This window comes from Chenopodium quinoa, unplaced genomic scaffold (assembly GCF_001683475.1).
Source record: "Chenopodium quinoa cultivar QQ74 unplaced genomic scaffold, ASM168347v1, whole genome shotgun sequence".
NCBI classification, from domain to species: Eukaryota; Viridiplantae; Streptophyta; class Magnoliopsida; order Caryophyllales; family Amaranthaceae; genus Chenopodium; species Chenopodium quinoa.
The window spans coordinates 4141529-4165214 of record NW_018743691.1 but is presented as its reverse complement, the minus strand read 5'-3'; the positions used below and the strand labels follow the sequence as shown (position 1 = coordinate 4165214).

The 23686-nt window shown below is 33.8% G+C and overlaps 3 protein-coding genes across 3 annotated transcripts; all 3 read left to right on the top strand.

The window, feature by feature from the left end:
• The first annotated feature begins 2513 nt into the window (after positions 1-2513).
• Positions 2514-4318, top strand: LOC110683916 (polygalacturonase-like). Its single transcript, XM_021860321.1, has 3 exons — positions 2514-2960; positions 3426-3944; positions 4036-4318. Exons 1-3 carry the CDS (start codon positions 2514-2516, stop codon positions 4255-4257), a joined length of 1188 nt encoding a protein of 395 aa, XP_021716013.1. The 3' UTR covers positions 4258-4318.
• An 8444-nt stretch (positions 4319-12762) lies between these two features.
• LOC110683689 lies at positions 12763-14228 on the top strand. Its single transcript, XM_021860078.1, has 3 exons — positions 12763-12946; positions 13287-13415; positions 13893-14228. Exons 1-3 carry the CDS (start codon positions 12889-12891, stop codon positions 14063-14065), a joined length of 360 nt encoding a protein of 119 aa, XP_021715770.1. The 5' UTR covers positions 12763-12888; the 3' UTR covers positions 14066-14228.
• A 2318-nt stretch (positions 14229-16546) lies between these two features.
• LOC110683915 (putative FBD-associated F-box protein At5g56820) lies at positions 16547-17068 on the top strand. Its single transcript, XM_021860319.1, has one exon. The coding sequence runs from the start codon at positions 16547-16549 to the stop codon at positions 17066-17068; it is 522 nt and encodes a 173-aa protein (XP_021716011.1).
• Positions 17069-23686: the final 6618 nt, after the last annotated feature.

The following is a 23686-nucleotide window of genomic DNA, read 5'->3' as shown; positions in this document are numbered from 1 at the left end:
TGCATTTGTTTTCTGGTTTATTCTAAATGTTAACTTCTACTATTACTCTGTATAATGGTGATTACAAAATCCTAGTCATATCATTTTTCTATATGAATATTATGAATCTCTCGGCATATATATGGAAAGAAAAAGGAGCAGTGAGAATGCAAAAGCACTATAGCAATTAATTATTGGATGCAGATGCTTGAATTCTCATGAAAGATCTATAGTCATGTAAGTAATTAAAGGGGGGAAAAAAATCAATAATGCTAACTGAGCTTGTGTTCACATTCAATTATGACTTTGCTTGTCGTTTTATTTTGATGTGAAGTTTGAAGGACCTTTATAAAGGTGAGGAAAAAAAAAGAGCAAGTTGAGTGCAAAGCTTCCTCTTATAATAGTTTAGTAGTTTAGAACCTTTAGATCCTTGAATTTTCTTCATATCTTATGCTTGTTTGATAAAATTGTAGACTAGCTTAGAACATCTCCTCTTTTCTTGCAATTCTGACTCTTTCCATCAGTAAAAATCACACTTCTAAGTCTTTCTCTTTCTTTTCTCTTCTCTGTTTTGTTATGGTTGACCTTGATGATATATTGTATATTGTTCTACATAATCTATACAGTTTATGTCTAGAACATAATGGGTTTACCAATGACAAGCAAGTTCAGTACCATATAGCCACAGCTGAAATTTGCTATTCATGAATTGTATTATCGAGTCAAAGATGAAAGCAGTAGCAGTCATCTGATTTCAGAGGGTTTTGTTGTTTAGTCTACTCTTACAACTAATCCGGAATAGAAGTTACAATTGATTGGTGAGGGTGACTTGTAGAAACAAAAATAAGCCTATTTTACGCCATAGATTGTCTTTTAACACTGAAGTGTAACTTATGTCTTATTGATAAGGTCAGAAATCATTTTGCAGAAAATGGAATGAAACTAACTCAACCTGTTTTTACATGAACCTCTTGGTGTTAAAATGATGCATAAGAAAAGAAGTTTATCGTGTTGCTTAAACTCACCCGGTAATATACTTTGTAACACAACACAGCTTTTTTTGCACTTTCTAAACCCCTCATAAGCAGGTTGCAATTCTTGTTATCCAGCACAAGGTCTTCTCTTAAACAAAAGTAGTACTTATTAATTAGCTGAGGCTTTGCCAAAATTACTGTTGGGAAATTGATTGATGAGAATATGAGATGGTGACAATGGAGCTTTTGCATGGCTTTCCAGGTTGTAGGGTGAATTGACAGTGCCTAAAATTACTTCAATTCATTCAATTGTGATACTTAAGCTGCCTTTTACATTGCTAAAAGTCCAGTTTTCCTTTGCATGTATCTTGCTAATGAGGCTAGAATGCGATATAATTGCACATTTAAATTAAATATCCTGATTAAGCTGATTTTTCCTGTTTATATGTTTGATTGAATTTAATTTTTCTCCTAGTTAATTATATTGGCATAGAGATCAAGGATTTAGCTCAAACCGCTGACAGGGGAGTGAGGGTTGATGCAAAAGAAAGATTATCTTCTGAGGAAAGGGGCGGGTATCAGGGTATGAACTAAGGGGAGGGTGGAAATTAGATACATATCATCTGGTAGTTGATCATCATAAGCTTAATTTGTTATCATCTCCCTGTTATAAACTTGTACAACTAATTAATCAGAGCTATTCCCCGGCCAGCAGGGCAAAAGAATATCAAATTAAATCCTTCTTACTTCTCTGCCTTGTTTCTTGTCAATTCTTTTAAATCTCTATTTGAGTTATGACCTAGTTTTAATACTTGTGGCGAGATAAATAAGTTTAACTTTATATATATATATAAAATGATAAGTAAAAAAGATATATATATATATATATATATATATATATATATATATATATATATATATATATATATATATATATATATATATATATCTTATGAAAAATTATCAAATCATCTAGACTAAAAACAATCTAATATATATATATATATAATATATATATATATATATATAAAGGGGAGTTTTTTCCCGAGTTTTTAGAGAGCCACATAGGATCTAATTTTCTTAGTGTGACATATAGAATTATAAATTTTAGTAGTAACCAATTAAATATGAGATTATTAAAATCTTTTATAATTAAATAATTCAAATGCCACGTAAGCAAAATTGGCGAATGAGATTTTCCAATTTAAATTAATTAAATATAAAATATTATCTTTTGATATTAGGAATTTTATCTAAATATATAATAAATTTTAGCACATAAATATATGTATAAAAAAATTATTTTTAAAAATTCAAACAAACCGTACATCGCACGGGCTTCATCTAGTATTATCCATAATCATAAATTGTACTTCGTATGTGTTTGTATGCTTATGGAACTAGTATCCAACATCTATAAATTAATTATTCTACCTCCAAAATTTCACATATTCTCTTTCTCAAAAAAATTTCACATATTCTCTTTCTCAAAAAAAATTTCACCTATTCTTTCTCTTATAATAATTATACAGTAGCACGGTTTGTTACATAATAAAAATTATGAAGATCATAATTGTAACATTGTCAATAATTTTGGAGATCCTAAACCTAAAGTCTGTTACCGCAGCTTACAATTATTATGATGTGGTAACCCTTGGGGCAAAACCCAATTCGAATTCGGACTCTTCTAAGGCGTTAGAGGCGGCTTGGAATATAGCTTGTGATTCAACGGGCGAGTCGACAATTCATATTCCTGAAGGAGAATACTTTGTTCCAAAATCCCTTAAGTTTTCTGGAAAGGGATGTCGAAATAGTAAGATTAATTTTGTTATTAACGGAACCCTTAAAGCCCCTAGTGATTTTCGAGTGCTTCAAAACTCAAAAACATGGGTGTTATTTGAGCATGTCAATGGCCTTACACTTTCTGGTGGAGTGTTTGACGCAGCAGGAGCTAAGTTATGGAATTGTAAGAGATCTGGAAAAGAAGCATGTCCTCGTGGTGTGGAAGTAAGTTATTTATTTTCTACATAAAGTAATGCTCTAATTTAACTAGTACGTACTTATTATATATTATTTTTACATTAAAGATGTTTATATGTTATTTGATCTCAGTCCTAAAATTAATTATGTGACTCGACATAGTACTCAAAACGTATTTAAATTAAAAAGACGTTAGGGCCACACAAATTAATATTTAATTTTAAATGAATTATATTAAAAAAAAATTAATTAGTTTTATTTAATCTTTTACCTTCTAGCATTATTAGTTGTGATTATGAATTTATTTTTTTCCGCAAATTAATATTTAATCTGTTTAACATAACCCTATCTATTTTAATGAAAAATAACTTTATCTTTTATTTTATTATCACATGCTTTAAAATAATAAACTGATTTATTTATTTTTATTAATCTACAGAATATATTAATCTGTATTTTTATATTAATACAACGATTTTTTTTGAATTGCAGAGTTTAGGTTTTGTAAATTCCCAAAATATTGAAATAAATGGTATAACCTCATTAGACAGTCAGTTGTACCATATTGTTATTGATGATTGTCAAAACGTGAAAGTAGAAGGTGTTACGATTTCTGCCTCGGGCCATAGTCCTAACACCGATGGTATTCATGTACAATCATCAATTAATGTTACAATATCGAGTTCGAACATTGCTACAGGAGATGATTGTATCTCAATTGGACCGGGAACTAAAAATTTTTGGATTCAAGATATCACATGTGGTCCCGGTCATGGTATAAGTATTGGGAGTTTAGGAAAAACATTACATGAGGCAAAAGTTTACAATGTCACGGTACAAACGTCAACTTTTATTAATACGGAGAATGGGGTGAGAATTAAGTCTTGGGGAAGACCAAGTGATGGATTTGTTAGCGATGTTGTGTTTCAGCATCTCACAATGGAGAATGCTCGAAATCCAATTATCATCGACCAAAACTATTGCCCCAATCATAATGATTGTCCTGGAGAGGTATATTAACTATATTTTTATGTTCAATATGTTATTTAAATTTTTTATTTTAAATCTTATAAAAATGATTTTTCTTATTTTTTGTGAATAGGTTTCTGGAGTAAGAATAAGTAACGTAACATATGATGATATCCATGGATCATCTGCAACATCGATTGCTCTGAAATTTGATTGTAGCTCAAAACATCGTTGTTTGGATATAATATTGAAGAATATAAAGTTGACTCACGAGAACAAGCAAGCCTCTTCTTTTTGTAACAATTGTGAGGGATCAACTTTTGGAAATATTCAACCTAAAAGTTGTTTCAATTGATTTTTTATATACAATATGTAGTTTGCTTATACGTTTAATGAATATTGTGAAAAACACGTTTGGATTATAAAGTTTAAACCCTCAAAGTTGAATACATACCCCTCTAGTTTTTATGAACTCTTATCTTACCCAAAGAATACTTTTTCATATTACATAATTTGTAAGAGCTCCATCAATTTTATTTAAAGGGCCTGTTCAAATTAAATTTTATGGAAATTTAATTAAATTAAATTTTATGATCACAAGTGATAAACGGACTCCTTCCTCTGCTCCACTTTAAAGTCATGTTGAATTACCGCGAACCTGATGTGCAGCATCAGCCATCACTATCTAGTTAGAGAAGTTTTTCTGACTACGCTGTGTTCAAGATTGTCATGTTAATTACTTAACCACCAGTACATGCAACCTGAAATGTCTACCCTGTTAGCACATCCACGGCTATGATTGTGGCGCTGCAACCACCAATCAGGATTCCCATCTAAACTTTAAAGAAATTAATAGCCAAAGCACTTGCAGTGAGCTCAAAAATGATCTGCAGTGTTTGCATTGTGTCCTGTTGATGCTCTGTCTAGACCATCATCTGTAACTTGCTGTCCTCTGCTGGTTTGAGTACCTCTAAATAGTTAAAACCTCACTCTTTGTTTCTTTGTTTAACTTGATGTCTTACTTTTTGTTTGTGGAACCATATTTGTAGCAAAGTCAGACACTCGACTACTGTGCTATTCATGTTGGAGTGCATATAGAGGCGCATAGCACCTATTTGTATGCATGCATATAGGAGGGTATTATGGTTTTTTTTTTTTTGTTTTTTTTTTTTCAATTTGATGTTTTTCTACCGTGGAACATTTTTATGTGCTATTATTCATGTATAATGTACCATTAAAGTTTTAAGTTGTCTTAATAGTATTTTTTGTGTACTATTATGCATGTAGTGATACTTTTTGTCATCTTATGTCATTGATCATTTTCTCCTAAAATATCTGCCACTTATCACCTAATGCATGTAGTAGTACATTTTATCATTCTACTCGTATTTGTTTCTAAAGCATATAGGTGCTATGCGCCTATAGTTATTGTTCATGTTGCACCAACATTTCAGCACTATGAGTTTGACTATTGCTGGAAGTGCAGTTACACGATTTGTAGGAGCATGAATTATATACAAACTACAGAGTATATAGTAAGCTAAAAATATCATCTTAGTAAGATAATACATAAGATGCTTTTTTTCTCTCTCTAGTTTTTAGAGAGAGATAGTCCCATCTAGGGTTTTCCCTTGAGAGGGTTTTTCCTAGCCTCTTTTGCTAGGTTTTTTCTTTGTTTTTTCTTCAATCCTTCCCTACTTTTCTTTATCTCCTTCATTCTTGATTTTTATTTGTGAATTTTGTAGGGGCTTCCACTGGTTTTTACCGGTGGAAAGCCCCAAAATCTCTTTAATTGCTTTCAATAAAAAGATACCATCCTTAAGATGGTGTTCATGGTAGGAATTTTAATTATTTGTTTATTAAAGAATGAAGATCGAAGGTTTCGCAATTTCTATCGGAGTTTAGAAGACCAAGGAAGGATATTCATCCAAAAAATTACGCATCTGCAAATCTTATGCCGAATTAGAGCGAACTCACAGATTGTATTGCTTCGGATGAAGTTTTTTGTTAAGGCTATTATCAATCGATTCTGCGATGTTATTTTTAGGGTTTTATATGTTTTTGTTGGAGTTTTAAATTTCTCAAAAATTAATTATAAGTGCCGTTTGACTATTTTATAAATGAAATCTTTAATCTTCCTGTTAAAAAAAAAAAAAAAAAAAAAAGATGGTGAAGAGTATCATGATATTCGTGGCAACGAGTTGCACAAAATCATTTACTACGTTTACAGTATGTTTAATTGTTTAGGCACCATACTGACATACTGTACATGGTTCAATATTATGCATTCTTTTTGCCAATCTCTTATGAATAGAGGTGTCAATTTGGATATGACCTGTGAATTACTGCTTGCAAGAATAAGATTAAAACACTTCTAGTAAAATCTGTTTTTTTTTTTTTACAAGAACTATTTTGGTTTAAAATTTAATCATATGTTAAGAACATCTTGCAAGTATTAAAAGGCGTCAATTGTATTTTGGTTTAAACTTAACATCTTTTCGTATTGTTCAAGGAGAGTAAAGGTAATTGTTATTAGGAAATTTTTTAAATTACCACCCAAAAATGTAACCATTTTCAAACTAACCACCCGTTTAATTTTTATTTAAATTACCACCCTTTAAATTAAATAAATCCTTAGATTACAACCCAATTAAAAAATTCGGTGGATTTTCTGTTTGTGGGCCCTACCTAACGCTTATTTTGACTGATTTTTTCCCCGATTTTTCTCTTTAAAAACGCTCTCCTAACTTCATTTTACATTTTTCTCTTTGAAATTTGGTGAAGAAAATGTGAAGTAAAGCATAGAGAGCGTTTTTAAAGAGAAAAATCGGGGAAAAATCAATCAAAAGGGTCAAAATAAGTTTTAGGTTGGGCCTACAGACGGAAAATCCACCGGATTTTTGAAATAGGTGGTAATCTGAATATTTATTTAATTTAAGGGATGATAATTTAAAAAAAAAAAATTAAACAGGTGGTTAGTTTGAAAATGGTTACATTTTTGGGTGGTAATTTAAAAATTAAACAAGTAAAAGCCAGGCAGACCCAAACGCCAAGCTAACCGATAGCCAGGCTAACCCGTATAAGCGTGGATGCTCGACAATTAATAGGTGCAAAAGAAGCGACTGATCGATCGAGCTAGCTACATTATATTACTCCCCATTGAAAAGCGCAACCTAGCTAAGTGTTAGAGATATGATATATCGGAAAATATATGTGATATATTTTCCATATAGATATTGTTATGAGAATAATATATTTAATATTATCTTATGTTAAGATATTATTTAGAGAATATGTCATTAGGATATATGATATATTTTTTAGTAATATTGTATCGATAAATAATAAACAAGCCATACAAGCCATTCTATTCTCTCTTCGTACAAATTTTGTCACTAAGCTTTTGTATAACTAAACCATTGAGATGATGAACGTAATGTACTGCTATTTGTGTTTTGAAAGTATGAAATTTTGATAAATCAAATTAAAACATGCATGTGTATGACGAACTTGTGTTTGTACGTCCTCTTAAGCATGATATTTTAATTGAAATTAGAAAAAATTATAGTGTATCAATTTAATTTGTGGTAATGTTACTCTGCAAAACTAAATTACACTTGTTTCAGTTTTGATTTTTGAATGATATATAACGATTTGGTCGATTATCCCAATTATGAATGATTTGATTGTGTTTTACTTTCACACTTTCATTTATTGCACTATTTACTTATTTAGTGACTTTTAATTTTATTTTTTGAGGTACTTAATCATTTAAAGTACATCTTTTTAGTTTAGATTTAATTTAAGAAAACATTTTGTGTTGTAGTTAGTTTATACTACGGAAACTGCGTAATACTTAACAAATAGCAACTGCAAAATTATAAATAAATACACTCTCGTGGTCTACATTAACTATAGGAAAATTTTTAAATTACCACTCAAAAATGTAACCATTTTCGAACTAACCATCCGTTTAATTTTTTATTTTAAATTACCACCCCTTAAATAAAATAAATGATCAGATTACCAGGCCATTTCAAAAATCCAGTGAATTTTTCGTTTGTGAGCCCCACCAAACGCTTATTTTGACCCTTTTGACTGATTTTTTTCTCTGATTTTTCTCTTTAAAAACGCTCTCCTACATTTTTCTATTTGAAATTTGGTTGAATTTGGTGAAGGAAATGTGAATTAAAGTTTAGAGAACATTTTTAAAGAGAAAAACCGAGGAAAAAATATGTCAAAAGGGTAAAAATAAGTGTTAGGTGGGCCTACAGATGGAAAATCCAATGAAATTTTAAAATAGATGATAATCTGAGCATGTATTTAATTTAAGGGGTGGTAATTTAAATAAAAAATTAAACGGGTGGTTAGTTAAAAAATAATTACATTTTTAGGTGATAATTTAAAAATTAACCTTGTTATTATATGTTTTTGAGAAATAACAGATAATTCGAAACTATTACACCTGCGTAATTGTTCCCGAATCTTCTAATTAAACACTCAAAAATGATAATGATTTGATTATTGAATCTATTTCCAACAAAATACAAATACTCTTATCAAACATGAAACATGTTTTAGGCTTCTCTCAAAAAAGAAACATGTTTTAGGTCGGTAAAGGAATCGAGCACAAGTAGAGGTGGCCAGTGGGCCGGGTTGGACCCAGCCCACCCTAACTCGCACGGCTGGTGGGTCACGTGGGTCCGACCCGGTTTCAATCCGGCACAGCCCGGCACAGCTCGGATTTAATCCGGGTTGTGTCGTGGGTCCAAAATTTTCGACACAACCCATTTCAACCCAGCTCAGTTTAACCCGTTTGATTCGACCCAAATCGCACAACCCGTTTTGACTCATTTAATTCGACACACCTAGCCCGTGAACCCACCTAACCCGACCCACCTGGCACAACCCAGCCCGCACGGCCCACCCGCACGAATGACCCACCCAACCCGCACGAGCCAACCCACCTAACCCGCACGCATGACCCACCCAACCCGCACGCATGACCCACCCAACCCGCACGGCCCGCACAGCCCGCACAATTCGCACGACCCGCACGGCCCGCACGGCCTAACATCCATTTTTAAAAAAAAACGGCTAGTTTTTTGTATCTAACGGCTAGTTTTTTGTATCTAACGGCTAGTTTTTTAAGTGTATGATCATCCATTCTATTTTTCCTATAAATACCAATTCCATTTCACTCAAATTTCCACACAAATTCAAGCTTTCTTTCTCTCTTACTTAAAAATTCTTATTGTTCTCAAATTCTCAAGTGTTATATAGAGTTATATTTTTGTTAAAAAAAATCTCCTTAATATTATTATTAGTATTCTTAAGATTCTAAAAAAAAAAAAGTTCTTCTCCATATTATAATTAGTAATCATACAAAAAAAAAAATGAGCTCAAGAGGAGGAATGGGAAGGAGTCAAAGTGGTGGTCGAAGTGGTAGCCAAAGGAGTGGTGGTGCAAATTTTTCGTATGAAATTAATACGGAAAATTTAAACCAATTTGTCAATAAATATGGAGATTATGGTTTAGGAGATAGGCAAAATATTCAAACGTCTCCACCACAACATTTCTCCCACGAGTCCCACCAATCATCAAGTTCAACTATGCCACCTCCATCGCAACCAACATCTCAACCTTCATCTCAAGGTAATTTCTAATTAAATTTTTATTGTTATGAATATTTAAAAAAACTATTATTAATGATTATAAAGTTAGTTTAGTTTCCAATTTTCTATGATTTACAATTAGTTAATTACCATGAAAAATGCGTTTAAATAAGTATAATTAAAATATTTAAAATTTAAAAGCTTATTTTCATGAATAGCATTTAAAAATTAATTTTAATAATTTGATTTATGAAAGGTGGTGGCGGTGAAAGTAGAGGTCGAGCACATTTTTCTTGGGTGTGGAAACATTTTGAACGAGTTGAGGTCACACCCCCGGGATGGCAACCTGGTCAACCAAAGAGGTTCACGTGTACATGCCTAGTTTGCAAGGCGCTAGGTGCAAATGTCAAGTCATATAATTGGAAAACGGGAGATGGAACCGGAACCTTGAGTCGGCATTTGCAAAATAAACACGACTTGTTCGAAAATGGCCCCCGTCCTTCGGGGGGTGGCGTCCAAACACAATTGGGTGGATACATGAACCAACCCGGCGGAGGTACACCTTTCATTTATAATAAAGATAGAATGATTGATGAAATGAGTACTTTAGTTATTGCTAATGAATACCCTTTTAGTTACGGTGAAAATGCAAACGTTGAGCATTTTAATAAAGTTGCATTACAACCTGCATTTACTCGTGTCCCCCGAAATACCCTAAGACGTTATACACAAACTTCTTATTATAAGTATAGGAGTGGTTTGATTGAATTATTTCGTACTTTTGATGGTCGTGTTAGTTTTACAAGTGATACATGGACTTCTAGTTTTGGCGAACCTTTTCTTTGCATTACTGCTCATTGGGTGGATGATGATTGGTTTATTCAAAAACGTATACTATGTTTTCAAGCTATGGAAGAAAGGCATACCGGTTTTAACATCAAAGTTCGTATTTTGGATTGTTTAAAAGAATTTCACTTGAATAATAAAGTTTTTTCTTTGTCTCTTGATAATGCAACTGCAAACACAAAGTGTATTGACTATTTGAAAAATGACTCCGAGTTGAATTTGTTGTTGGGTGGTAGTCTCTTGCATGTTAGATGTTGTGCTCATATTTTGAATTTGTCTGTTCAAGAGGGTCTCGCTGAGTTGCAACCATTGCTAAACCCAATTAGAACAGTTATAAAATGGATTAGGATTACTCAGTCAGTTAGAAGAAAGTACATAGCTATGTGTAAAGAGAGAGGTCTTAAGAAAAGACAATGGTCTATTGATACCCCTACCCGTTGGAATTCTACTTTCAAGTTGTTGAGTGATGCTATAAAGTATCGTGATATTTTGACCCAACTTTACAATGAGACTCGTGTTGATCCTACTGAGTTAATAACCGAAAGTCATTGGACTAATGCTTCTTTTGTTCGTGATATTTTAAATGCTTTTGATAGTGCAACTCATATTTTCTCTTATATTTATGAGCCTAACGTTCATTTAGTCATAATTGAGTGTGTTAAAGTTGTTCACACCATCGAAGAGCATATGAAGATTGATGGACTTCGTCCCGTTCTTGATAGCATGAAACGTAAGTGGCATACTTATTTTAGTGAATTTCCAATCATTTATGGAATTGCTGCTATTCTTGACCCCGGTGTCAAAGCTGAAGGTTTGGAAAATCTTTTAGAATTTTATTATACAAGTTTAAGTATCGATTATGATGTTAGTGAATATATTAACAAATGCAAATCTGTTTTGGGAGACCTTTATGATCATTATGCATCTATTTATGGTTTTGATTTGGCAACACCAACTACTACTAGCACTTCCGATTCTAGATTTGGTTTTCTTGATAAAGTTATGAAAAAAAAACACAAAGCATCTACATCATTCTCATCATCATCTTCTTCAACACTTGCTATTAATGATTATTTGTCATATCAACATGAGACCAACAACAACTTTCAAATTATAAAATGGTGGCAAGAACATAAAAAAAGTTTTCCTATATTGGCGAGAATTGCAAAAGATATACTTGCAGTTCCCGCTTCATCTGTTGCTTCCGAGTCTGCTTTTAGTGCAGGTAGAAGAGTGTTAGATGAAAAAAGATCTCGCTTAACTCCGGAAAGCATTCAAATTTGTGTTTGTAAGAAAGATTGGGATCAAGCTGAAAGAAGAACTCAAGGTTTAAAGGAAGACGAAGACGATGAAGATGATCCTGTGATGATATTGGAGTCGTCAACGGATGATGCAGCTTCCGGGGATGATGATGCAACAAACATGGGTGGCTAGAAAAGTCTAAATCAGGTACGCTAAGAACTACGTGGGCTTTGATTCTTTCGGGATACGTAGGCAACTTATTTTTCGAAAATTACAATTTAATTGCAAAATTAAATTTTAGTTTTCTAAAGATAGGTCCAAGCCCCCCCCCCCCAAATTTCAAAAGAAGTACAATATAAGAACTACGCTGGCTTTGATTCCTTATTTTATAATATAAGGATACGTAGGCATCTTAATTAAGAGCAAGCCATCAAATTGTTAATTTTGTAAAAATTAAAACACCACACAACCCACCCGACCCTAACCCACGAACCCACCCGACCCTAACCCACAAACCCACCCGACCCTAACCCACCTAACCCACAAACCCACCCGACCCTAACCCACTAACCCACCCGACCCTAACCCACCTAACCCACAAACCCACCCGACCCTAACCCACTAACCCACCCTTCGACCCACCCTAACTCACTAACCCACCTTGACCCGTCTAACCCACGAACCTAGCTCGACCCACCCATGACCCGTCTAACCCACAAACCCAGCTCGACCCACCCACGATCCGTCTAACCCACAAACCCAGCTCGACCCACCCACGACTCGTCTAACCCACGAACCTAACCCTGGTGTGTCCAACTTCTCCGACCCAACCCACGACCCGGCCCACCCTACCCTACGTGTGTCGTGCCGTGTATCATGAAACCCCAACCCGCGACCCACCTAACCCTAACCCAGCTCGCACGACTCGCACGGTGGACACCTCTAAGCACAAGACAGAAGCATCCAAAATCAACTAGCTGGATGGTTAACATAATGAGAGTGGTGGACTCGTGGTGTTATAACAGTGGATAAGGGTTGAGTGGTTAATAGTCTTAATACTGTTACAAAAATATCAGGTTGGTAGGTCCTTGATAAGGTTTTAATGGTCATTTACTATATCCATGTCGGCAATCATTTAAATATTATAAATTTTCAGATCAAAATAATGGGCCGTAGCTCCACAATAAGCATCATAAATACTACACCTTAATTCATATTTATATTGAAAGCATACTTTTTTCTAAAATTGTGTCTTCTTTTTCTTTATATCAAAAATTTTAAAAATGGCAATTGGAAACAAGAAAAATCTTTTGGCCATCTTTGCCATCCTTGCATTATTAGGTAATTAAAATCTTAGTTTTTTTCTTTAATTATCATTATACCACCTAAAGATTAAAAATTACTTCGTATGTTATTATATTTTTGCATTAAATCTTCAACTATGACTAAACCAGTTCTAATTATAATTTGATAGAGACATGTTTACTACTGGAGACAAGTTTTTTAAAGCAAATCAAAGTCGGTCAAAGTTGTAATTTAATAATAGCATATAAATGCTAAATTAGTTTACTTTTAAAGGAAAGTCAGGAATCACCATTTTCTATTTTTATGTAATTCGACATTATTTCTTTTGGTCATTTAATTAGTAGATTAATTGTAATTCATATTTTGATTTTTGTAGTGCAAGTAATATCCGCTGAAAGGACTTTTGAGGGAAAACTACAATGTAGAGTTATCGGAGAAGAGTGTGGACTGGTACATCATTGTTGCAATGGTGGAAAATGTTCTGATAAAGGAACATGCATATATGGTAAGTTATATTATCCTACATATTTTTGCATTTAAAATATACGTTAATTTCTAATCCAAAAAATTAATCATATTATTAATATGATCATATATTCATATCATATGTATTGTTACTATAACGTTTCATTTGTTTAATTGTTTCCAAGTAGTATTTTGCATTGTATAAGGAATAAATCGAAAGTTGTAAAATTAGTGAAGAACCCCCTTAAACAGAACATATACTTTGTATTCCCTCCGTCTTTTTTTTTTTTTTTTTTTTTTTTGACAGCTGAATATGTTATTGAATTAAACAGAACATATACTTTGTATTCCCTCCGTCTCTTTATTAGAGACCCCTTTCTAACATTTGTTACTCACATAATAAAAAGAAAGTGGACGACAAGAAAGGGGATAGTAATAAAGAGACGGAGGGAGTATATGTTATTGAATTACACAATATTTAAGCTAATTAATTATGTTTCATTAAAATTGTTGACAGATCCTAGCAGTAGTTGCAAGGGTGTAGGAGAAAGTTGTGGGCTGTTCGATGACTCTTGCTGTGATACATTAGTGTGTTCATCCACTTTTTCTCAAGGCAAATGTGAGCTGCCAGAAGACAAGATGCAGGAAATTCCCCACATTGTTATGGGCCGTTTGTTCAACAACATTTGAGCATATTATGTTTAATTTGTTGCTTTAATTTTCAAGCATGGCTTGGAAATTAATTACATGCATGTTTTCTTCATTATGTTAAAATAGTGTATAATTGGTCTTTGATCCAAGTTTTGTTCCTATTATAATAATAAAAAAAGGTTACTTCATGTTATTATCTTGATACCATTTCTCACAAGACTAGTCAATCCATTTACATAGGTTAACACTTTTTTGTCTTTTTATTTTAAGTATGTTAGACCTTAATAAATCGACACTTCCTACAAGACTTGTTAATCCACTTACAGAGGTTAATAACCCTAGAGTGAAAGGTAAGAAACCCCCCACTTTTGTAATATAGTAGATGACGTGGCTTGAATTTGAGAACACAAAGTCATAGGGCTGAGCAAAATTATCCGAAAAACTGAAAACCCGAAAATCCGAACCGTAACCGAACCGAAAATTAGGGTACCCGTTCCGATAACCATAACGGTTCGGGTACCCGATTCGATAATTTGTTATCGGGTACGGTTATCGGGTATCATTTTAAAATTAACGGTTACCCGATCCGTTCCGATAAGCAATTTTTTATTTTTTTTTCGTACTTAAATCTATTTATTCAAAATCTAAACGATTATTTTACTTCGTAATCACTTTATAATTTAAATGATTAGTAATGATTAGTAATTTGGTCATGATCATGTGGTGTTATTGCTAATTAGTGTTGAATGATATCATAATAACTATATTATAAAGTCTAAATTTTTATTATTAGATATCATATTGGGTACCCGATAACCGAACCGAAAATCCGGGTACCCGAAATTCGGGTACCCGAACTTATTGGTTCGGGTAATGGATATCATTTTTAGTGTTATTGATTATCGGGTACCCGAACCGATAGTGTTAACGGTACGGGTACCCGACCCATGCTCACCCCTACAAAGTCACATACACTACATATAAGAGTTCTCCACCAAATATGACTAGTTTCATACTAAATTTTTAATAACTATCCATATGACTATGTTTATCTTAGGTACAAAATACAAATATTAATCAAAGCAATACATTTTATAAATAGTGCAAAAGTAAAAAAAATAAATAAAAATGAGATACTCGAGAAATAGTGAGATTGAGGGATAGAGGTGTCAATTCAGATATCCGAATCGGGTTCGGTAAAGTCCAGTCATATCTATTATCTATTTAAGTCTAAATACGAATCGGATATTTTTCGGGTCGATTTTGAGTTGGGTCAGGTGTGATTTTGACACCTCCACAAGCGAGTATAACGTTATAGGGGTTGGCCCAAAAAGAAAATTAAAAGGCCCATATTTCTGTTTAGCATTCATTCTTCCGTGAAAACCACTCCACTACTTCATCTTCATCTCCTTCTCCTTCTCCTTCGGCGCTTTGTAATTTCAAACCCAAAAATGAAAAACCTTGAAAACTCCAACAATGGCAGCAGTAGCAGAAGCACCAGGTTGAAGAACAACAACAATGGCGACGATCGACTCAGCTCACTCCCCGACGCCATCCTCTCTACTATTCTCTCTCTCCTCCCAATCAATTCCGCCGCCGCCACCTCCGTCTTATCCCGCCGATGGCGCCACCTCTGAACCCAAATCACTGACCTTCAATTCTATTCGGAGCCCTCCTCCGTTGTCGACTGCTTCTTGGGGCAGCTCACTTCTCCGAAACTCACAACTTTCAGGGTTAAAACCAAATTAGTTGCATACAACTGGGAATCAATCTTTGCTCATCTTTGTCGTCGAAAAGTGGAAGAAATTAAGGTTTGTGTTGGTGGTGTTGTAGATATTCCTGCACCTTTATATGTACCTGCTTCTCTATTTTATTGCCAATCTTTGGTGAAATTGGAGTTATTTTGCATTGAACTTGATTGTTCATTTACAGCAAATGATGATGTTAATCTTCCTAATTTGAAGAAGCTTGGATTGTGTCTTCAGGTTGAGTCCCAAGATTTGATGAAAACCCTGTTTAGGTCTTGCCCAATGTTGGAAGATTTATACTACCTCCGTTACAGGTTATGTGCAACGATTTGACATAAAGTGGAGAGGGAAAATGTCTAATCGTTGCACATAACCTGTAATGGAGGTAGTATTTGTTGTTTGATTTTTATGGGGATGATCATTTTGTTGATATTGCTGCTCCCTATTTGATAACCTTGTTTATAGAAATAATGTCTGAAAGGGAAATATCACTTGATAAAGTGATGATAAATGCCCCCAAATTAGAGAACCTTACTATAATTGGATCATATGGGTTTTATTGTTTCGTTGAAAACCCTACTATGTTAGTCAAAGCATCCATTGATTTGTTTTTTGGAACAGATAATAACAATATGGGTATGCAGGGAGAAGCATGTTGTAACCAGATATCGAAGTCTATCAAAGGGATGTCTAGTGTTAGCCACCTTAAGCTAAATAGTTTTATCAATCTATTTACTTACCTTAATTCTGTAGGTAACCTTGTTATGGGGTTATGCCAACATTTCATAACTTAGTCTACTTGGATGCTAACCTTGCTAATCTTAGTGGCTGGAAGGATTTGCTACTTTCTTTACAATATTTTCCCAACTTAAAGCATCTTGATGTGAGTAAAATAGGGTTTGAATCAGTGGAGCAAATGGATTGGTGTGCACCTGATTTTGTTCCGGAATGTTTACTAAGTAAGCTTAAGATAATAAAGCTTGAAGGGCTTGAAGGAAAGGACAAGGAGGTTAAGTTGCTAGAGTTTATTCTAAATAATGCAATTGTTTTGGAAGAGCTTCACGTACACTGTAATCACTACCATTCACTTAAAGAATCTCGACTATGGAATGAATACAAATTTTGTGAAGCCTTGTTCAAGCTTTCAAAGAGCTCCTCAACTTGCAACGTTCTGTTTGAAGGTAACTATATCAATGCATCAAGAAATGACTTCAAGAATGGGGTACTTGATTGTCAAGTTCGCTACGTTGAATCAAGTTGTGCACTGAATTCTTCTGGTGCCAAAGACCGATAGTGAAGCATCTGGGTAGCAGGTATTGATAATCATTATCTTTGGATGTTGTGTGTGTGTGTGTGTGTGTGTGTGTGTGTGTTGTATTTCATCATATAAAAACCTTGTTATGTATTAGTGACTATTACATGTTAAATTGTTCCATTTGTAAATATGGTTTTTGCTTTTGGTTTTGGTGTATCCATCATCTAATTGAATCTGGTGACCTGAAATGTGATTGCAGAAAAGACACTTTGGGAATTCATGAATCATAATTGACTAATTGTACAAATGACATTCTGGAATTCAAGAATCATGATTGTAGAAATAACATTTTTAGACTTTGTAGTAATAAATGATCTGTTTCAGGGAGGATTTTTGTTTTCTAGTCTTCAACTCTTTTACTACTATTTGAAACAAGAAATTGGTGTTGATTAATGACTTTGTAGAAAGCCTATATATGGAGTATAATTCTTGAAGAGAAGAGCTTCTATATGACTGATTTTATGGCATATGTTGGCTTAAACACTAGTGTAACCAACATTTTATGTGTCTTATCAGTGAGACAAGAAAATTTTTCACCTTTTTTTTTTTTTATTTAATTTTTAAATGAAGCTAAGGTCTTTGTTGGGCAAATTGGAATAAAGGGCCTATGTAAATGAGAGGCAAAAGAAAATTGGACATGGGACTAAGGGAGGACGCATACTTTTGATGGATATGAAGTTGGTTTATGTATTTTTTGGCTGTTTGCTTCAAGTTATTTGATGAAATCACATAATTGGCAAGGTGGGAGAGATTAATTGGAGAGAGATCAAGGGTGATAGCTCTGCTGATGGTGTTGGGTGAGGATATAGGAGATAGTCGGGTGAACCGGTGAAAGAAAATAGTCGGGAGAATAGGTGGCTCATAGAAGATAATTTTTTTTAATTTTTGTTATTATGTGAATTCAGGCTCCGGTCTCCTCACCTATTTTTAATTTATTTTAGGCGTTCAATTATGATCGATAAGGGCTATTAATTGAAGAAGGCGGGGAGGGGCTCTTCATGTAACTTGCAGAACTCAGAATATGACTTAAGAATTTTTTTTATTTATTGGAAGCTTGTGGATTTCCCTCTTTTCAAAGTATAAAAGCAATATGTAACTGATTTCATTGATTTAATGGCGATTGGTAAGTGGAAGCTGTCCTTGTTTGGGGGGAATTATTAACTAAAACAGCTTTTAACTGAAAGAGGAAAGTTCCTATTTCTTTTTAGTAAGCTAAAGAATACCTCTGTTGGTGGGAAGTGTTTAAAAGTATACTGATATGAATATTAGTCTTATGTAGTAAAGAAGAAAGTGTTTGATAGATATGAAGGAAAAGAATCTGTCTACAGGCGCTATCCCAGCTGCATTTGCCTGAATTGTGAGCTTCATGCTCCTCACTGACGGTTTGATGCACATGTTTTACAAAGTTTGAGCTGCAGGTAAAACGAGTGTTAATGCTTGTAGGTTGGTCTCAAGAGGGTTTGTTGAAATTTCAATTTCTTGTAATTAATACAACTTTGACTCATGAGGATGGAATTGGTCAGTGATAAAATGGTGGTAGGATATGACATCTTAGGCTTGCTCCTCATGGATAGTCTTTTCTTGAACACCTTGTACATTTGCATCTCTCATCAGATTAAAAATAAGTAAACATTTTGATGTATATATTTTCTGGATGAAGCTAATTGAGCCTGTGTTAAATTTTAATTAAACTTGCTCATTGATGGTTAATTTGGAACAGATAGTTAGGATTCCACTTTTCTGATCTGCTAACGGGATTAGGGGAGGAGGTGTGAGGCAGAAGAAAGAATATCATCCTAACAAAGGGTATTGGAAGGGGAGAGTAGTGACTAGAGAATAGCTTCTGGTACTTATATATCTGAAGATTATGTTATAAGCTAAAGCCCGTATCAGTACCTAACTCTTTTTTTTTTTGAAACACAGTACCTAACTCATTTGAAGTCAAAGAAAAAGGTTTTTTTTTTTTTTTTTTTTTTTTTTTTTTTTTTTTTTTTTTTTAAAATAATAATAATAATAATTCTAAGACAAAGGCAAAGGATCAAAGTGATAATAACCTGTTTGCTACTTCTCTTTATGCAATTATGCCTGCTATAGCTATACCTTAAATTACCAGAAATATTTGCTATTTATGGCACAGTCAATGTTTTTTTTTTTTCAGAATCCACTGAAATGTATATTCCCTGAGTCAATATTTCAATTTTACTCTGATCCCAGTTGAAAAATATAAATTTGAATGTTTGGTTTGACATTTGCTGCTGCTTGTATAATAGAGATTTAATTTTCATAAACAAGTATGCTAGAGAAATACCAATTAAAAGAGGAAAAGTCAAGGCAGAAAACAGAGTTTAACAAAAATAAAGGAAAAAATAATACAGGTATGCAGAAAATTACTAACCTTAGGCAAACCAAGAAAACAGAGAAGAAATAAATTAGAAAGAAATCAGTTGTTATCAGGGCAAGGAGAGGGGTCATGATCTGGAGTTGGGTGATCAAAGATGTTTTTCGAGGTTTGCCATATTAGGGGAGAGGGGTAACAGTGAGTTAAGTTATAAAAAAGTTGTTAGTAGCTTGAAGGAGAACTTAGTTTGTTTTTTAGGGAAAAGCCGAAAAGCTCTTTAATAAATCGAGTTAATTAGAGAGAGATAATCATGTTGAGTATTTTGATGAGTGATTAGTTGTAGTTTTGGGAGAGTGCCCTTCCCCTTGAAAGATTGGCAAGGCTGTAATTGGTGATTACATTGATTAGCATTAATGCATATATATCTCTGATTGTTCTTCCTGTAATTTTCTTCTTCCTCCCTTCGTTCCTGTCCTTAATTTCGATGTTTGGTCACGAGCTGACTGATAGCATTTTGATATTCCCCAGCAGGGCAAAAGAATATTGAGAGTGAATAGGGTAGCAAATAGCATCTGTTTGTTTCAGAAATGCTCCCAGCTGTCTGATGTCAGGATCCAAGGCGGATTTAATTAAGTTGCCTTTTTGTAATGCTGCTTACTGATTAGATTTACCTGGTTTAGAAGCTTCAAACTGTGAGGAGCTAAATTTGATGTTTGGTTCAGGTTTTGTTTGTGAGTGCATGTTTTGATACATGTTATCCTTGTTTCATGCTTGTTGCTGCTATACCTTATTTTGCTAGTAAATTTTGCTATTGTTTCTGCACTTTCTATGAACTGGTTAGTGTCCTCTAAGGTTTGCACCTCCTGAATCAATTTTTCCATATACTCTAATTCTACTTGAAGGAACACAGTAGATATTTAATTGAAGGAACACATTACAGATATGATTGCTTGAATCCTAATTGAAGGAACACGTACAGATTTGATTGCTTTAATTATAGTATCAGTAGCTGATATTCACTGAATCACTGCTGCTTGTTCTTTACTGATCACAAACAAATATGCTAGGGAATCTAATCTATACTTTGCGACTTCATTTAACAAAATTTATAAAATATGGTTTTATTTAGATTTGAACCCTCAACCTCGAACAAATAAATGCCACACTTACCATTTCAACCAACTTTTATTAGTGTTTTAAATTTCACATATTTAATATTATATATTCCTTTTAAATTAGTGGTTATTTAATTTATTTATTTTTCACAAGATTAAAAAATAAATACATATGAAGTAAAAAAAAAAAAACGTAACATCCGAGACTACACCCAAATCACACACTAGCTTTACAACAGTTGAACATAATTATCAAGTACAAACTAGTAATTCGGGGCATCGTCCGGGACACACACTAGTTAACTAATTAAAAGAGGATTATAAAAGTCAAGAGAAAGGTGAATTGCTGAAAAAAATTATGATGAATTCATCTAGAGGGGATGGTTGGCATTGATGAAATAATATCGAAGCAGAGAGATTAAAAGAGGGTACATATTAGCTTCTGGTTTGGATTGCTTTCAATACTTCGTACTCTCGTAATTAAGGCATTCTTGTCACAGTCCGTTCCCTTATATGAACAGACCCACAAGGAAAGGCTTTAATATTACAACCTGCATTTTTTGCCATTTTGGTTGTGCATTCGACCAAATATAGCCAGAGGATATTATTGAGGGGTTTGCAACACCTAATGCCTAGGCTTCCTTGGTCTATATATGATTTCTAGCTATCTTGTTTCAGCCTAATACTTATTACACTTTGTGCACTCATTTCGTACAGTCCACATGACTGTTTAATGTGTACAGCTGAGAGCTGATGAAGGAGATCAGAACTATTCTATTAAGTGTATAATATATACAATATCCCACGTCATAAAATCAGTAGCATGTACCAACGAACCTATAAACATGAATTAGCCAATTCCGAATATAGATCATGACATTTGAGTCATATACACATCATAATAACCATGTCATAAAGGATGAATAAATAGCAAGGTTTAAGGTCGTTGACACCATCAAGCACTTTTGACAAGTGATTCTAAGCATAAAAAAAAAACTACTGCATACATCAAAAGAGAATGAAATTAGATAAAACTCGGTAGTAATCTAAAGTTTACGAAAATAATATCTGATTCTTTCAGGTGTAAGGGTAATTCCGTTTTCCCAATCATCACTTGATGGCCCTGTTTGGTTTGATATAAAAGGTTTTCATGGAAAATGAATTTTCCATTTTTTCCCATTTTCCTTTGTTTGGTTTGTTAAGGAGTGGAAAACAATTTTTCAAGGGTGGAAAATTCCAACCTTAATGGAAAACATTTTCCTTCCAAAAACAAGGGAAGCCACATTTTCCTCTCTCCTCCTTACCTCTTTTTTTTTTACTTTCCTCTCATTCATCCTTACATTTCCACTCTTATTTTTTATTTTTCTTGGACTTTTCTTGTATGCAACCAAACAAAGGAAAACTAATTTGCAATTGTGTTTTTCCTTGAAAATATGTTTTCCATGAAAACTAATTTTCCATTGAAAATATTTTACATTAAACCAAATGGGGCCGATATGTTAAGCCTACATAAACTAAACACAATCTCACAAGTTGTAGATGCCCTGGCTAGATTGAACAAAGACTCACAGAAATTACACATTCCCCTTAATCGATCGTCTTTCTCGCCTTTAAAATATTGACCACGCGATACATTAAGCTTTTCCTATACAAGTGCATTGCGTAGAAAGTACTCTAGCAACACGAGCTCATCATCAATAGCATCTAGTCCAGATATGTCTAACGTCTTGAACTTAGTTAAACACTCTGGTACACACCAATTTGTGGGATCTATAACAAGATTTGTATCCGAATTTAGGGACACTTGAAGGCTCCTTAAGCTAGGACAACGTTTCATACAAAGTAGCAAATCCTCCCATCCAATATAATCCAAATTCGTTTCAAGATGTTCAAGATTAGGAAAGGTTATCATACGCCCGAGGTTAACAGAATTAAGGTAACGATATACATTGGTCAGCCCGTCATCCTCTACACATAGTTTAAGCTCCCTAACACTAGACATTTGCCCGACAAACTTGAATATGTCCTGTACACAATCTTCTTCCCTAATTGGTAAATGTGAATACCCTTCATTCCAAACCATGACAATCGTTGCTTTGACTAATTTCGTCGGATTTTGGATAGAGTAATAAATCTGAAGTGAAGCTACTTACATAAAATGTTTCCAAGTTGGGTGCATCGATGAAGATTATAGGTCGATGGAAGTGCTTAAATGCCATCATCTCTATTCGCAATGACCTCAAATTCGGTGTTGATATATTTAGAACAATCTGGGGTTCGGATTGGTTTATATAGTCCCAGAATATCAAATCTGCTTCTATCAATTGTTTCGAAGACTTAAAAAGACTCCCCATAAACTGATAAGGACAATTGTTATCAAGATAGTCTAGATCAATCTTCTTCAAATTAGGAAGTTGAATATCTGTATTTTCTGTTAAATTAAACTGAATTACACCTTTTAATATCAAAACTACCAGATTCTTGGAATAGGAAAGCAATCCTTAGAATGAGGGAGATCCGATTCAATGATGATATGCTCCACGTTTCGGCCACATACTTCTCGGAAACATGCTTCTGCAACACTAGGTTTACATAACTTAAACAGCGAACGTAACTGAAGTTTGAAAACATGGAGTGTCTGAGATGTCAGTTGTCGGAAGATGTCGACAACATTGTTGGAGATTATGTTTGAGGCTAGTTCGGAAACGTAAAGTCCATCATTGTCGAATTTGAAAGAGGTGACACCAGTCCTAAGGTAGCGCCATCGATGGGATAAGACGAGAAAGTATATTGACCAAAATATCATCCAGAAGAGAACTCAAACGATCTTCCTTGCTCTTTATCCTCTCGTAGACTTTAGAATTGCACATACTGCAGAATTTCTCAGTTTCTCTCCCTTGCTTCTTGTCGATCTAAGAGATCTATTATATAAGTTGAGGGCTAAGGACTAAGGTGATGGTATTGGTCCTGTTTTTTTTACAAAAAACAATGGTATGGATGCTAATACCTGAAAAAATAATCGAGAATTATTCAAGATTAAATTTATAAAATTATAAATGTTCCATAGCATGGTTAACATAATTATAATTATTGATATAAATAGAGAATATACGTAGATATCACAAAGATATTCTCAATTCTCAT